Source organism: Oculina patagonica, chromosome 10 (genome assembly GCF_052425735.1).
Source record: "Oculina patagonica isolate OP01 chromosome 10, crgOcupat, whole genome shotgun sequence".
Lineage (NCBI taxonomy): Eukaryota > Metazoa > Cnidaria > Anthozoa > Scleractinia > Oculinidae > Oculina > Oculina patagonica.
In genome coordinates this window covers 17,767,932-17,781,025 of record NC_135767.1, presented here as the reverse complement: position 1 = coordinate 17,781,025, position 13,094 = coordinate 17,767,932, and the positions used below count along the sequence as shown (strand labels likewise).

Here is a 13,094-nt window from a genome sequence, read left to right as displayed (position 1 = left end):
GATTTAATTAACCTCTCCATTCATGCGTGGAAAACATACAAGCGGCACTAGCTATGCGCGAACGACAGAGTTTATAGAATCTTCAAACACGGCAAAATAGTCTTTTGACACAATTCAAACCATCAATCTGAATCCAAACCCTGCTTTTAAAACATTTTGGCTGTTGAATCAAAGCTTTTGAAGTTCTTTTGAAATGAAAATTGAAAGAGCAGTTGGCGAAGGATCCACCTGGAAATTTGTATTATACAATGTGTGCATGCAGAACCTGCTGTGGTGAAAACTGGATGTTTTCTTGCACAAAGACGTTCTCTGAATATTTGTGGAGGTTCCTTGGTTGAATAACACTTGATGCTGCTGTTGATAAACCCGTGGCATTCATTTTTGCTTATGCCGGCCAGGAAAAGAGCGACTTGACGATAAGCAACATGTTTTCGTTGCTCGAGTTTTGTGGACATTGTGCTGCAAATTACGAAATATAAATGTAGTCTGTTCTTACTTTGAAACCCATCAGGTCAAATTTCGTAGCCTTTTTAAAGCAGAATGCACTATTGTGATGTTTTGTTGCGGCTGTCGTCCGCTAATCCCCTAAAACGCTAAGTCGCTATGGTGTAAACTTTAATGGTCAATTAATTAATTAATATTCAAATAATTAATTTATATCAATTATTTAATTAAGATCAATTAATTAATTATTCCTGTCGAGGGGGTGGGGTAGGGAGCACCTGACCGTACGCCTCAGGTAAAACGTGGTGCATATCTACGTTATTTTCATATGAAGAGTAGTTTAAAGGTATATATTTGTTTCAGAAAACCTTTTGCTTTCCTTGTGGTACTATTCTTTTTGATAGCAAAGTACTTTGCGCCAAACGCATGCGCAGATTAGACTACGTTGTATTCTCAGGAATATTGCGTGTATCGCGTGTTTGCAGTAGCATTCCTGTCGACTCCATGGCGCCAAGTTAAAACCGCAAGTTAATTAAATTAGATTTTGAGACTTTCACAGCGCCGCGGTTTCGTAATCAGGAAAACTCCTAATAACCAGGAAACAATTACCCAAGCTGTACCGCGCTTTAAAAAACCTTTCGAAAGAGATGTTTCTTGATTTCATTTGTTCTTAACTTTTCGAGAATCGAAACGTCTTTCGAGCAGTTAAAACCGCAACTTAATTAAATTAAAGTGAAATAATTGCCATCGATGTCGCGTACAAAAAAAAACAAAAACGAAAGTATCATGTTACAGCATTTGCAAGGAAAGCAAAAGTAACGTGTTACGGTTGCAAAGTTAAGCGTAAGGAACACGCGGGAAGGAACACAAGTGGTGTTTCATTGTCTAATTGGAAGTTAAATAGAGCAAATAAATATGAAAAATAAAACGTCATACTTTTAATTGATCGACTCAATTGCATTCTGCACTGTCCTTTGAGTCTCCTAGTTTGTATTTCCTGTCACAGCATCTTCTTTTATTCTTAGCATTTTCGATTCAGAAACGCTGGCGAAAAGCAAGTTAACGACGGCCATTTTGTTTCTGTTTGGATCACGCATTATTCACTCCGTAGGGAATGAATACGGCTCATTAGTCCGAGATAGCTAACCAATCAGATTGATTGAAACACCAAGATCACTGAGTGTGTATATACTAAATTTTGTTATTTGGCAGAGCCCGGTGACCGACTTTTAGACAAACTTGCAACCTGATTGGCTACGCAAACGCGGTCTAATGAACAATTAGACGGCAAGCTCGAGGTTTCTATCAAAGTCGATAAAAACCGAGAGCGAGCCGTCTAATTGTTGTAGCATAACCCACTGACCGATTTATTAAACTCAGAATATCGCTAGAATTAATTTATTGAAGGTTTTGATTGATAAAATTATGAAAAAACTAAGCGCGCGCGCCGAGAGCCATCTATCGATCAATAGACGGCACCTGTTTAGCCAATCAGATTGCGCGATTACCAATAGAAGGTCAATGTGGCTATGCCAATTTTCGATAGACTGCCCTGGGAGCGCGCGCGCAAATAAAATTGCCAAAATCACAAACCAAAAACTAAGTATAACAAACTGTTTTAATGGCTGGAAAGGTTTTGGTCATAATCAATGGTAAACCCCGGAAAGGAGGCCATGATCAAGTACAGGTGTACTGATTTGCCAGTTTTAATACAAGAATGCAGTCGATATTCAAAATGGACAGTCGTGTGGAAAGATCTATTCAAACTGTATTTGTTGCATATCATAAGATTCCACTTACGATAGAGGTCTAGTTAACCGGAAATAAGAGAAGCGGTTAATACGTTTCCGAGAATTTGATGAGTGATCGCTTGATAGACCTTAACTGCTTAACAGAGCGCCGTTATAAAGCGGTTTGTCTATATTTGATATACCTATTTGGATAACACTCGTTTGCGTTCTGTTTTTCTCACCTGTTACTTCTCTTGCAAGCCAAGACAACAGCAACGATGACAATAACAAGCAATAAAACGCCACACACACAAGCTCCTATAATCATAATACTCGTTTGTTTGGATCCTTCTGTTTCCTTTAATGATGCTGTTGGAGGAGTTTGGGTGGTGGTAGAAGAGATGCCTAGTTAATACGAAAATAAGAAAAAACAAAATGACATTAAGTACAATCAACAATAGTATTGAGAAATAATTCCAAAACTACAAATGCATTTCCGTCTTGTCGTGTGGTAAGAAAAGGTTTCTCGTGACGCTTTTCCCAACGTTGAGACAACAAACATATCAGTAAAAAAAGATTGCATATATAAGTCGAACACATTTACTATCTGAACGTAAGCAGGTTATCTGTGTAATCCTCAGATGCAGCTGCTGATCCTGAATTTTTGGGTATTTTCCTCAAAATCAACTGTTTACAATTTGATAGACTGAAATGCTCAATACCTTATTGCATACTATGTATAGATCAGAAGGAAGAAACTTTTGAAAGAAAAAGCCTTCCATCCACTTTCCTATAACCCTGAAGCCCTGAAGGAAGAATTATCGCCAATCTGCTGTTTTAAAAGTTTCCGCAAATATTCAGTGTAAAAGTCAATATAGTAATATCTATTCCGTAAAAAATGCACTAACCTCGTAATAAAAATTGAAATAATGTTGATAGCAACAAAACACACTTACACCCTAGCCCACAAGAAACAAAGTTCAAAAGCAGCGACGTGGAAAATTAGGAGCACCAATAAAGGGCAGAGAGTAAGCTTAAAAAAAATCCCCAGATAGACATATTTCAGTGTTAAAGATCGTACTTTGGCAAATGAAATCTTGTCCACTCCAAGTTCCATTGTGTTGGCATCTTCTTACTTGAGAACCAGACCCTATATAGCCATTATTACACGAGAATTGACAGACTGTATCATAATACATTGTTGCATTTCCTGAGCATTCAAGTCTTGCTCCATTGGACGGTGCAGGTAACGTTGGACACGTGATCACTACAATGTAAAACCAAAACAACGCCAAAACATTAGAAATCACTGTTGTAAAAATAGTGGCCTTTAAATAAATGATAGCTAAAAGTTCAGTGTAGAGTCAAAAATAACATTTCAGGTATCATTGAAAGCCGTTTTCCGTTTAATAACAGTTTACCTTCACATGTAGGTATTGTGTTGTTCCACACTCCCAGATATTGGTTACCAGGGGCAACACACGTGACTTCTGACGAGCCATTCAAACGATGACCAATCATGCAAGAAAAGTTGCATTTTGAGCCATAATTATTTCCACAACTGCTCATGCGCAGTGGACCGCTTGGAACTACTGTCAGCGACGTGCAGTTGATAACTGTTGGTGAAATAATTAAACGAGTGAATAATTCAACGCAATAATTATAAAGGTTTTTTCCTTGCACGCGAGACATCCCGTGTGGAAGATATTGGTAAATCATAGCCAAATTGCACGTTGATCACATTTTATGCGGGCGCCGTGCACACAACAATATTCCCGCCAAAGGTGCGCTCTAGCACGTGCTTTAAGCAATAGACCACACTTTCTAGGGCTTTACTGGCGTAATGAAGCCACGCGGGATGTTGGGAGAACACGAGAAAAGCTTGTAAATCGCGAGCCGGCAGGCGAGTGATTTACAAGCTTTTCGAGTGTTCTCCCAACATCCCAAGTGGCTTTATTACGCCAGTAAAGCCGTAGTAGGTGTGGTTTATTGCTTTTATGAAGTAACTATAGGAAACGTCCTTCAAAGAAATAAGAATCTATTTTATTTTTCGTGATCAAATGTCTTATTCCCAACAAGTTCATCGAATGACGCGGTAAACCAATCACAGCGGCCGAAAGAATAAATCACAGGTTCAGCTCCACACACAAAATCCACAAATCGACGCGACAAAAACGTTTAAAAGTTCTTTTAAAGCTACGAAAGTCAAAAGAAAGGAAAGGAAAAAGACAAACTGTCACGGTATAAAATGTATTCAACGCTTTTAAAGTTCTTTGACGTGGAAATCTAGCAAATTGTGGCCGGAGTCATTCACCGCGAAAGTAAAAGCAGGTAAAAGACTGCACGAAAACTTTGCAAGTTTACAAACTTCTCAGACTGACGAAGGTATTGAGAATAAAGGTTAGTTCCACAAACACTTCTTTAGAAATTTGTTCTGAATTTATTTATTCCGTATTCTTTTGTTTTTAACAGACTTAAGATAAAGCACTGAAAGCACGTAAAACTGAAGATATAATTTAAGGGCGTACAAGAACTCAGTGTGAGATTCTGCCATCAAAATAATTCTAGTTCATCGCGACAAACTCGATCAGTTTTATTTCCTTTTAAATAACATTTCCGAGTTAATGTTGAATGTAACCATATCCATATTTTTCCAGTCCATTGAAAGCGGACCTGTTTATTCTATTTAATACTTCTCACTCAGTCAGTGTTTGTCTCTGCGTTTTGTTTTTTTCTCTAGTGCCTTTGCTTAAAGGGACCGTGTCATGGATTTTAGCCAAACTTAGGCATAGGAAATGACCATCAAATTCGTTTAAATATATAAAATAACCTCTTAAAACAGTGAAGGGATATTTAAATAACACACCAAATGCAAAAGAAGATACGGATGGCCAAAAGTGTCGAAGATTGAAACGGATTGCGATATGGGCTTTTGAAATATGGTCCGGCGGAACAGTTTTCAAAGTAAATCTTGTCTGCTTGTAACTTTAATTTATGACGCCCTGGAGACACATTAAGCTGCAATGAAGCTATGGTTTTGCCATTTAGTATCGAAGAATTAATTTCTTTGCAAACATTTAGTTTCATAGCGAATATTTGGCAAAATTTAATAACATAAGATTAACTTAGCCGTGACATAGTCCCTTTAACTGTTGTGGGCGGGAAAATTCAATTTTGTGATCCACCCTCAGTAAATTTTCATAACGATCATTTACGAGAATCGTATATCCTTCGTTTTAACCATAAGATAGACCAAAAGAATACATTAAACTTAAGTTAATTCTTCGTCCTTATGCGTAATCGAGCGTAGTGCGGCCATGTCTGGACAGAAGCGGGACTTTACCGGCACAATAGTACATAGGTTTTTGACCAATCAGAGCGCGCGTAGTATCTGAGTTATTTAATAATTACAAATAATGCCTCCTAAAGTTTGTCAAGGCATGCTATGGGAGTTAAGTTTCCTCCATTAGAAAACAGCACTAAATGAAACTTGTGATTTCACTCGAATCAAATATTTTAATAGTTAGTAGAGGTAACCCCTCTACTAGCTAAAAACTCACTTGGAACAATTTACAGAACGCCGTTCAGGGTATTGCAGTGTTAAGCTATGATTTATCGCAAAGTGCTGCATGTTAGGATCATACTTTGGCAAGTGAAATCTTGTCCACTCCAAGTTCCATTTGGTTGACATTTTCTCACTTGAGAACCAGACCCTATATAGCCATTATTACACGAGAACTGACAGACTGTATCATAATACATTGTTGCATTCCCTGGGCATCCAAGTCTTGTTCCATTGGACGGTGCAGGTAACATTGGACACGTGATCACTACAGTGTGAAAATAAAAGGAACAAGGAGAATAAGGATAGATGCTTTAAGTGATTCATGTTAATGGAAATAACAAACGGGTAAATGGATTCACCTCAAGAGATTTTATGGATTAATCGGAGGATTCAAGGGTTTCTCTATCGTATACCACGTTACAGTTTATTTGCATAGCACTTATAATATAAAGGTTTTTTTCAGGGGACAAAGTAGAACAAGATTGTTTTTATTGTTTGGCTTAGTTGCTCTGAACTAGAAATTCCAAGTATTTTTGATCGCTTTAAATAACCACAAGGGTCAAATGACACCGCCACAAAAACTAGCTACTTAATTCCCCCCCCCCAAAAAAAAAAAAATTAATAATAATAATAATAATAATAATAATAATAATAATAATAATAATAATAAAAATCTCTGCTGTGACTTGCACGCGAAATGCTATGAAATGCTATCGAAACAAAATTCAATCGAACTCAATTTAGCACCAACCGTCCGATTGCATTGGGTTCGGTAATCGAACAAAATCGAAGATCTAATTTGCTGTGAGTTCAATTATCGAAAACTTTGGGTACAACAAAAAGCCATCTACAATGTTCGAGAACGCAACATCGGCTCGTAAATTCGAGTTAAATAAATTGAAGTTTGAAAGTTCAGCTAGCGGTAAAAAATAAACCTTAAATAAAATCGCACAAAAAAGCCGACATATAAAAACGTGTTCTCGTTGGGTGCCCTGATACTTTCAGATATGCCCACTCTCACACAAAATCGACAAAAAGCTTCAGAAGATTACTGTCTTACGTAAGTAGGAAGAGATGAAGAATATAAAGGCCATGTTAGTTTCAAGCCGGAGGCGAACTATCGAGCGCAATTGAATTTAATCCAACTCGATTTTATTCGGAATGCATCTCTTGACGCCAAAAATAAATGCAGGAGCAATCATAATCAACCTTTATCATTGAAATAGGATAAATCAAACTGTACGTCAATGACAAACAAACAGGAGTTCAGTAATCGAACGTTCGATTGAGTATGATTGTCGACCATTAGGTAATCGAACGCCCAAGTGTGTTCGATTGACCAAATTTTATTGCGAGTTCGATTATGTTAAATTACGGAACCAAATCCAACGATTGGTGTTTGATTGGGTTCAATTGCCGAACGTTCGAATAGATACCCCAGGGGTAATTCTATTTTACTACTGAAAAATTTCATTACCTGCGGCGCAGGTATAAGCAGTGTATCCTGAAGGACAACTGCATGTGAAAGTTCCTGATCCATAGTTACTGACACAGGTAGCATTATTCTCACACGGGCTGCTCAAACATGCATCTGTAAAAAAAATAATGGATTACACTCAGTTTAACAGCCAGGACTTGTATCAACACAGGATGCCTATTGCTAGCGCTTGGAAGCACAAAACAAGGTAAATACACCTCCAGGGTCTTTCAGACAGTAAGCAAGTTACACTCCGTGTTAAGTGAAATCCGGAACTTGTATTCACAAAGGGTAGTTATTGCTCTGAAGCACAAAACAAGGTAAAAACACCTCCAGTGCCATTCAGATTGTTAGCAAGTTAAACTCCGTGCTACTAAATAGCCGGAACTTTTATTCAAAAAGCAGTTGGAAAACCACATGGGAGCGGTCGTACATGGGTTAACCCCACACAGCGGTCAATTGCAGCGCGCGTGCGCAGTTCATGTGTAATTGGCGCCAAAATTTTCCACAAAAAGTCTTAAATTTTCCGTAATCTTTTGCTTTAAAGCCAAAAGTTAACGCCGTCCCTGAAAAGCTGAGGTTTATACGCCGCTTATGGGTGACCCTATTCGGCGGAATGGCGGAATGGCACAACGGCACGGCGGAATGGCGGAATGGCGGAATATCCTAAAACGCGGAATGGCGGAATATCCTAAAACGCGGAATGACGGAATATCCTAAACGCGGAATGACGGAATATTCTAAAACGCGGAATGGTGAAACATTCAAAAAATAAACAACAACAGCAACAAAAACAAACAAACAAAAGGAAAATTTTAACTGCCAACTTTCTCAGACAGCGATTATTAAAGGCTAAGAATGTCGCTAAGAATGATTTAGGTACTTTAAATTGTGGATATTCGTTGCGGTGACAGAAAAACCAACTTGTTTACAGCGGCTGCCAGCAGTAAAAAAGCAGTAAACAGTTAATATATCCCATTAAACGAAGGGTTCTTTATATATCTTCTTAATGATTCGAGGACGTCCATCTCGAGCCTGGATTTCGAGTTAGGATACTCGAGTAATCGGGAATTTCGTTAATTTGCAGAAGACGCTCTCGTTCCGCTCGAGACGGTGAAACGTACAAAGCCGTGGTCCGTTAACGAAGCCGTAAGAAAGAAAATGGAAGTACCTAAAGTTTACTGAGTTCGTATTGAGAAATAAAAAAAAGGAAACCCACAACAAGGGGTTTCCAATTTATAGTCACCCATCCGGTTACTAACCCCGCCCAACAGTTTCTGGAGTTTCTGGTTTCTGGAGTCTTTACATTCTTTCCTCGACAAAAACACTATAAACGAAAGAGCGCCTTTCCCAAGGGTTTACGCATCGCTAGTTGCTCCCCAGGGGGGCAACGAACAATAACGTCAATGCAACTTATTAGAATTCTGCGAGCCTTGCGAAATCCATCATTCTCTGAAGAAGACCGCAGAAGGCGATCGAAAATTTAGAGTATCCTTTTTATATTTTTAGATCTGTTTAAACCATTTTTATATTTTATATTATATACTCTGGATGCTAAAACATTAAATTTCTGGAATGACTGTCAAATGGAAATATTTCTCAGTACCTTTACAGCCATAAACTTCAACCCGCATTGCTATGACGTTATGCCATTCCCGTGGACTGAACACAATTTTAAACGAGCTGTTGATTGGTGGGTTTAGTTCATGGTAGACAACAGAATTCCGGTCTGTATTTCCAAGGAATTCCTAAATCCGTAAGATGGGATAATGTTAGGGTTAAGACACTTAATAGTTAAGTTCATCCTAATGCTAACAGAATCAGTCTACACATAATCCTGACAAACTAATACTGTTAAAATTGTGCAGATCGCAATCAGTCTTTTGTAAATCGACTTATAACAACTCACTTTTTTTTCGTACGTCACCGCCACCTGATTTCGATCTGCGCAATTATATTAAATTATATCGATTGTGCGACTAATTGTTGAAACTATTATCACATCAAACATAAAATTTAAAAAAACTATTAGTTTAAAAAGTTGAGAGGACTTGGTCAAGTTGATTAACTAATGAAAGAAAATTATCGCACAACATGCCAATTATGACGCCATATCACACAAAAATGACATCATTTGTGCCATCTTGTAATTTGGATAAAACCTGTAGGCTTGAGAGAAACATTCATAAAAACAAACGTCTCACCAAAAACAGAAACCTAAGCTTTAAAAACACGAAATTTGGGTAAGAGAAAATTGAAAAACATGGTTGCCATCAAGACACATGATCAAACATTTGACGCCAAAATTTTTCCGGGGAAAACATAGTTTAACTTTGATCTTCTCCGCGAAAAAAGTGCAGAGTGGAGATCAGATAAATAAAATTTTTAAAGCGGACAGTGACGACAGTAAGAGAAAACAAGAAAAAGGAGACGAAATTAGTTGTCGTTAATAGCAGTTTTATTTACCTTGGGTGCGTTTTGTCCTGATTCAATGTAATCGAATACAATGTCAACGTTCGGCCATGTACTGTATTTTAATCTGTACTTAGTAACCCACTGGTCGTAATCTTGTCTTCCTTGTGTTGCCACAGCTGTTATGATGGTGCCATCATTATGAAACTCAACAGTAAGCCATTGCCATGAATTCATGATTCCAGCTACCCAGCCTCCTGATTTGGATCCTTGTTGATGTAAGTTGAGTCTGCCCCGACTGGGACCAGTTCGGCCGGGATTATAAGAAGAGGTCGCAGTAATTTTTCCGTCAAGGATTGCACCACTTTCCATGCCGAGAGCACCTTGACAATCTAGAGTGTTTAAACAGTAAATAAAAATGTTTCGTTAAATGGCGTCATTAAAAAATAAAATAGTATTTATTCCTACCGTATTTAAAAAAAAAACGTTAGTTACCGAGCGACGCAATTTTGTAGTAGAGATTTCCCTATCTAACAAACCTGCGTCGCTCGGTCGGTTGCTATCCGACCTCGTTCGCTCGCTATCGTTTTTTTACGCTTGCTATATGAGATCGACTTGGAGCAAGTATATGTTTTGGGTCGCGTTTTACGACGAAATACAATGAAATCCTTCGCTTACCAGCTTTACAGTAGTTTAATGCATGCCCTCATCTTCAAATTTAATTCACCCAAACCCTGGTTAATTATTATCACTTATTGTAAAATTACAAAACTTTATACATTTGTTCTAACGCTTCAATTAAAGACACCACATTCCTCTAACGTCCATTTGTCCAACAAAACTGTAATTGAAAATTCGACAGAAACTATTCACATACTGTGCTGCAAAATGCTTTTTCTTTTTTTCTGTACAAATTCCACATTATTTTTATAAAGTGTTAGGTCTCTCACCTTGACTGATCGTGCTACAGTTAGCACCAGTATATGGTGAAGGACAACTGCACGTGAAACTTTCAGAGTTACCACTGCAAATACCACCATTCTGACACGGATTAGGCGAACATGGATCACCTGATGGGTGTGCTGTTGAAATTAAGCATCATGTTAACACACCATTAATGTAGAACATTTTTTTTTACAATCAAAGCGTTAAACATCTCATTTCGTCAGGTCTAATCACAGGGAGCAGAGGAATTCGGTTAGAACTGATCAATAAAGTACGTCTTACCTCTGTGAATGAAATGCACTCTTGCGCATATTTTCCCCGTAATCAGCTCATTATGCGACCCAAACGCACAAAACTCAACAAAACCCGTGCGATCGTTTTGACCGACATTAGTTCGAAATGTATCGACCGCTGACTGATTTCATGCTACTTGAGAACAATGAAAAAGTTTTGCTCTTATCAGTCGAATTCACACTTTTAGTTTTTCGCATAATAATATTGCTCAAACGAGAATCGATAAATTGTTATCGGTGAAACACATTTCATCGGTCGAGGGATTGGATTGGTCGAGGGATTTCTCTGATTGGTATCCGGCTGACGTCTTGTTCCTATTGTAAAGTCTCAAAGAAGGAATTTGCATTTCGCAAGTCATGGGCTAATTTGTCATAAAACTAGACTACATAAGCTCTTAGCATTCTTCTAATTAGCAGGTCCGTCATTCCGATCCAACGACAACCTGCAAAGAAAGAAACAACTAGGACTATTTACCACAGTGTTGGTGGCTAGTGGTGGATATTTATTTTCGGCTCGGTAAATATCCACCACTAGCCACCTCCACTTAGGTGAATAGTTGTTAAGTAATCTAACCACAAAAAATCCTAGCACGTCATTCCAATCGGTTCAACACAACAGCCGCAGCTCGGGCTCAAACTTCGCTATTTCGATCTCCGCAAGAATGACGTCCTCTAATGAACTTTTTTATATCAGCTGAAGGACAGCCTGCGTAGCTGGCGGTTTTGTTGGGGTTTAAAAAAGCGCGCACATGGTTTTTCACCTCCTCCTCCCCAAGCCCCTCGAGGCTTCGCCGCTTGCTTGTGCGCGCTTAAAAAACCCAACAAAACCACCGGCTACGCAGGCTAGCTGGGAGATTGTAAAGGAATACTTGATACTAACATAAACTCGCAAAAGAATATCGAAGAACGACTGGTTTAAAGTCATCATTAAAAAATGGATTAAAAATCAGGAAAAGTAACGTTATTGGTTGATATTAAAAGATAAATAGCAGATAGATAAATATGAGAGAATACTTGTGTGTAATAAATTTGGATTAATCAATAAGCCATGGCAGGGAATGAATTTCAAGTAAACCTTTGATTACCAACCATTGTCAAAGTATAATTTAAAACAACTGGAGATTTATTCATTTTATTTGGATTTTGGATTTTGGCAATATAGAAGCAATCGCCACACTGAGTTGAAAGATACGAATTTCAATTCCTATTTACTTTCTGCCATGGTATAATGATTATTCAAATTCCACGCATTTTACAAAACCTTTTTTTATTATTTCGCATGATTTACACAAACATATACTTTTGCAATAAAAGAACTTCTCAATTTGGCAACCCTTCATACCTTTTTTTGCAATCTTTTATTTTTTTTATGGACCACACGAGTTACGGGGGTGTGTTTTAAACAATGCTTGAGTACAGTGTATAAAAGCGTAAGAGGAAACTGATGTTGAAAGGGCCTTTCAATTATCTCGCACAGAAGCGCAAAATTACCTATTAAAGTCTTAACAATAGCCTCTGGTTTCAATAATTTTGTCTTGGGTTGTAATTACGTTAAAATTTTCAATACTAGACACAACATTAAAACTCCAGTTCTTTGTGTTCAAGTTTGCTCATTTGCCCCCTGCTTGATTTTTAATTGAAATCGCATAGCAGGTTTAAAAGGCGCGCCGGAGTTTAGATGTGTTACTAAATTAAACCCAAGACTGTGGGAAATATACCTTTTATGCTTATATCGTGGCCAATGACAACTCTTTTTCTGATCTTGTAGAAGAAAATAAAGAACTGGTTTATTAATATTGTGGGGCGGTCTTCATGCAGAAAGGGTCGGAGAGGAAACGTGTTGTAAGAGTAAAAAAAAGTTGGAAAAAAAACACCTAAAACGCCGCCCTTGAAAACCGATAGTGGTGAAGTACATGATACACCAAGAGTCTTAAATTAAAATCAATGAGTTTGATTCGAGTGCAAAATGCACCGCCATTATTGGTCTTATTTAAGCCCTGGTGTGTCGTATGTAATAACTGCGGTGTAATATTCGATCAAAGAAAAATAAAGGTCTTTGTCTTCGATCTTCCAAACAAGGGTATGTTTAACCGTTGTTGAAGGCGGAAACTACACTTCGAACACAGCGCGATCAACAAACCCAAGATACACTGACAAGTTTTATTATCAAGAAAAATGAATATATTAAGTGCTAAATCAAACAGTGTTTATGTGCAAAGAAACGTATC

General features: G+C 37.9%; 3 protein-coding genes across 3 annotated transcripts in view; 1 reads left to right on the top strand and 2 right to left on the bottom strand.

Moving 5' to 3' along the window:
• LOC144628981 (CUB and sushi domain-containing protein 3-like) overlaps window positions 1-13,094 on the top strand; it is a 732,439-nt gene that overhangs the window by 160,791 nt on the left and 558,554 nt on the right. The window lies entirely within an intron of this gene.
• Window positions 1-13,094, bottom strand: part of LOC144628967 (complement receptor type 2-like) — a 218,013-nt gene that overhangs the window by 148,293 nt on the left and 56,626 nt on the right. Inside the window, exon 6 of the mRNA XM_078487100.1 lies at window positions 3,596-3,790. Coding sequence (XP_078343226.1) covers window positions 3,596-3,790 — 195 coding nt within the window. The remainder of the gene's footprint in view (window positions 1-3,595; window positions 3,791-13,094) is intronic.
• On the bottom strand, window positions 5,787-10,899 carry LOC144628758 (retinoschisin-like). Its single transcript, XM_078486877.1, has 5 exons — window positions 10,579-10,899; window positions 9,683-10,020; window positions 8,823-8,964; window positions 7,217-7,330; window positions 5,787-6,004 (listed from the first exon to the last, which is right to left on the bottom strand). The coding sequence occupies exons 2-5, from the start codon at window positions 9,998-10,000 to the stop codon at window positions 5,787-5,789; spliced, it is 792 nt and encodes a 263-aa protein (XP_078343003.1). The 5' UTR covers window positions 10,001-10,020; window positions 10,579-10,899.

Coding starts and splice junctions, on each gene's coding strand:
- LOC144628758 (XM_078486877.1), bottom strand. CDS start 10,000: ATGGAAAGTGGTGCAATCCTTGACGGAAAAATTACTGCGACCTCTTCT. Junction 8,965..9,682: donor CAGGACAAAACGCACCCAAG/GTAAATAAAACT, acceptor TTACGGATTTAG/GAATTCCTTGGAAATACAGA. Junction 7,331..8,822: donor TGAAGTTTATGGCTGTAAAG/GTACTGAGAAAT, acceptor TTTTTTTTACAG/ATGCATGTTTGAGCAGCCCG.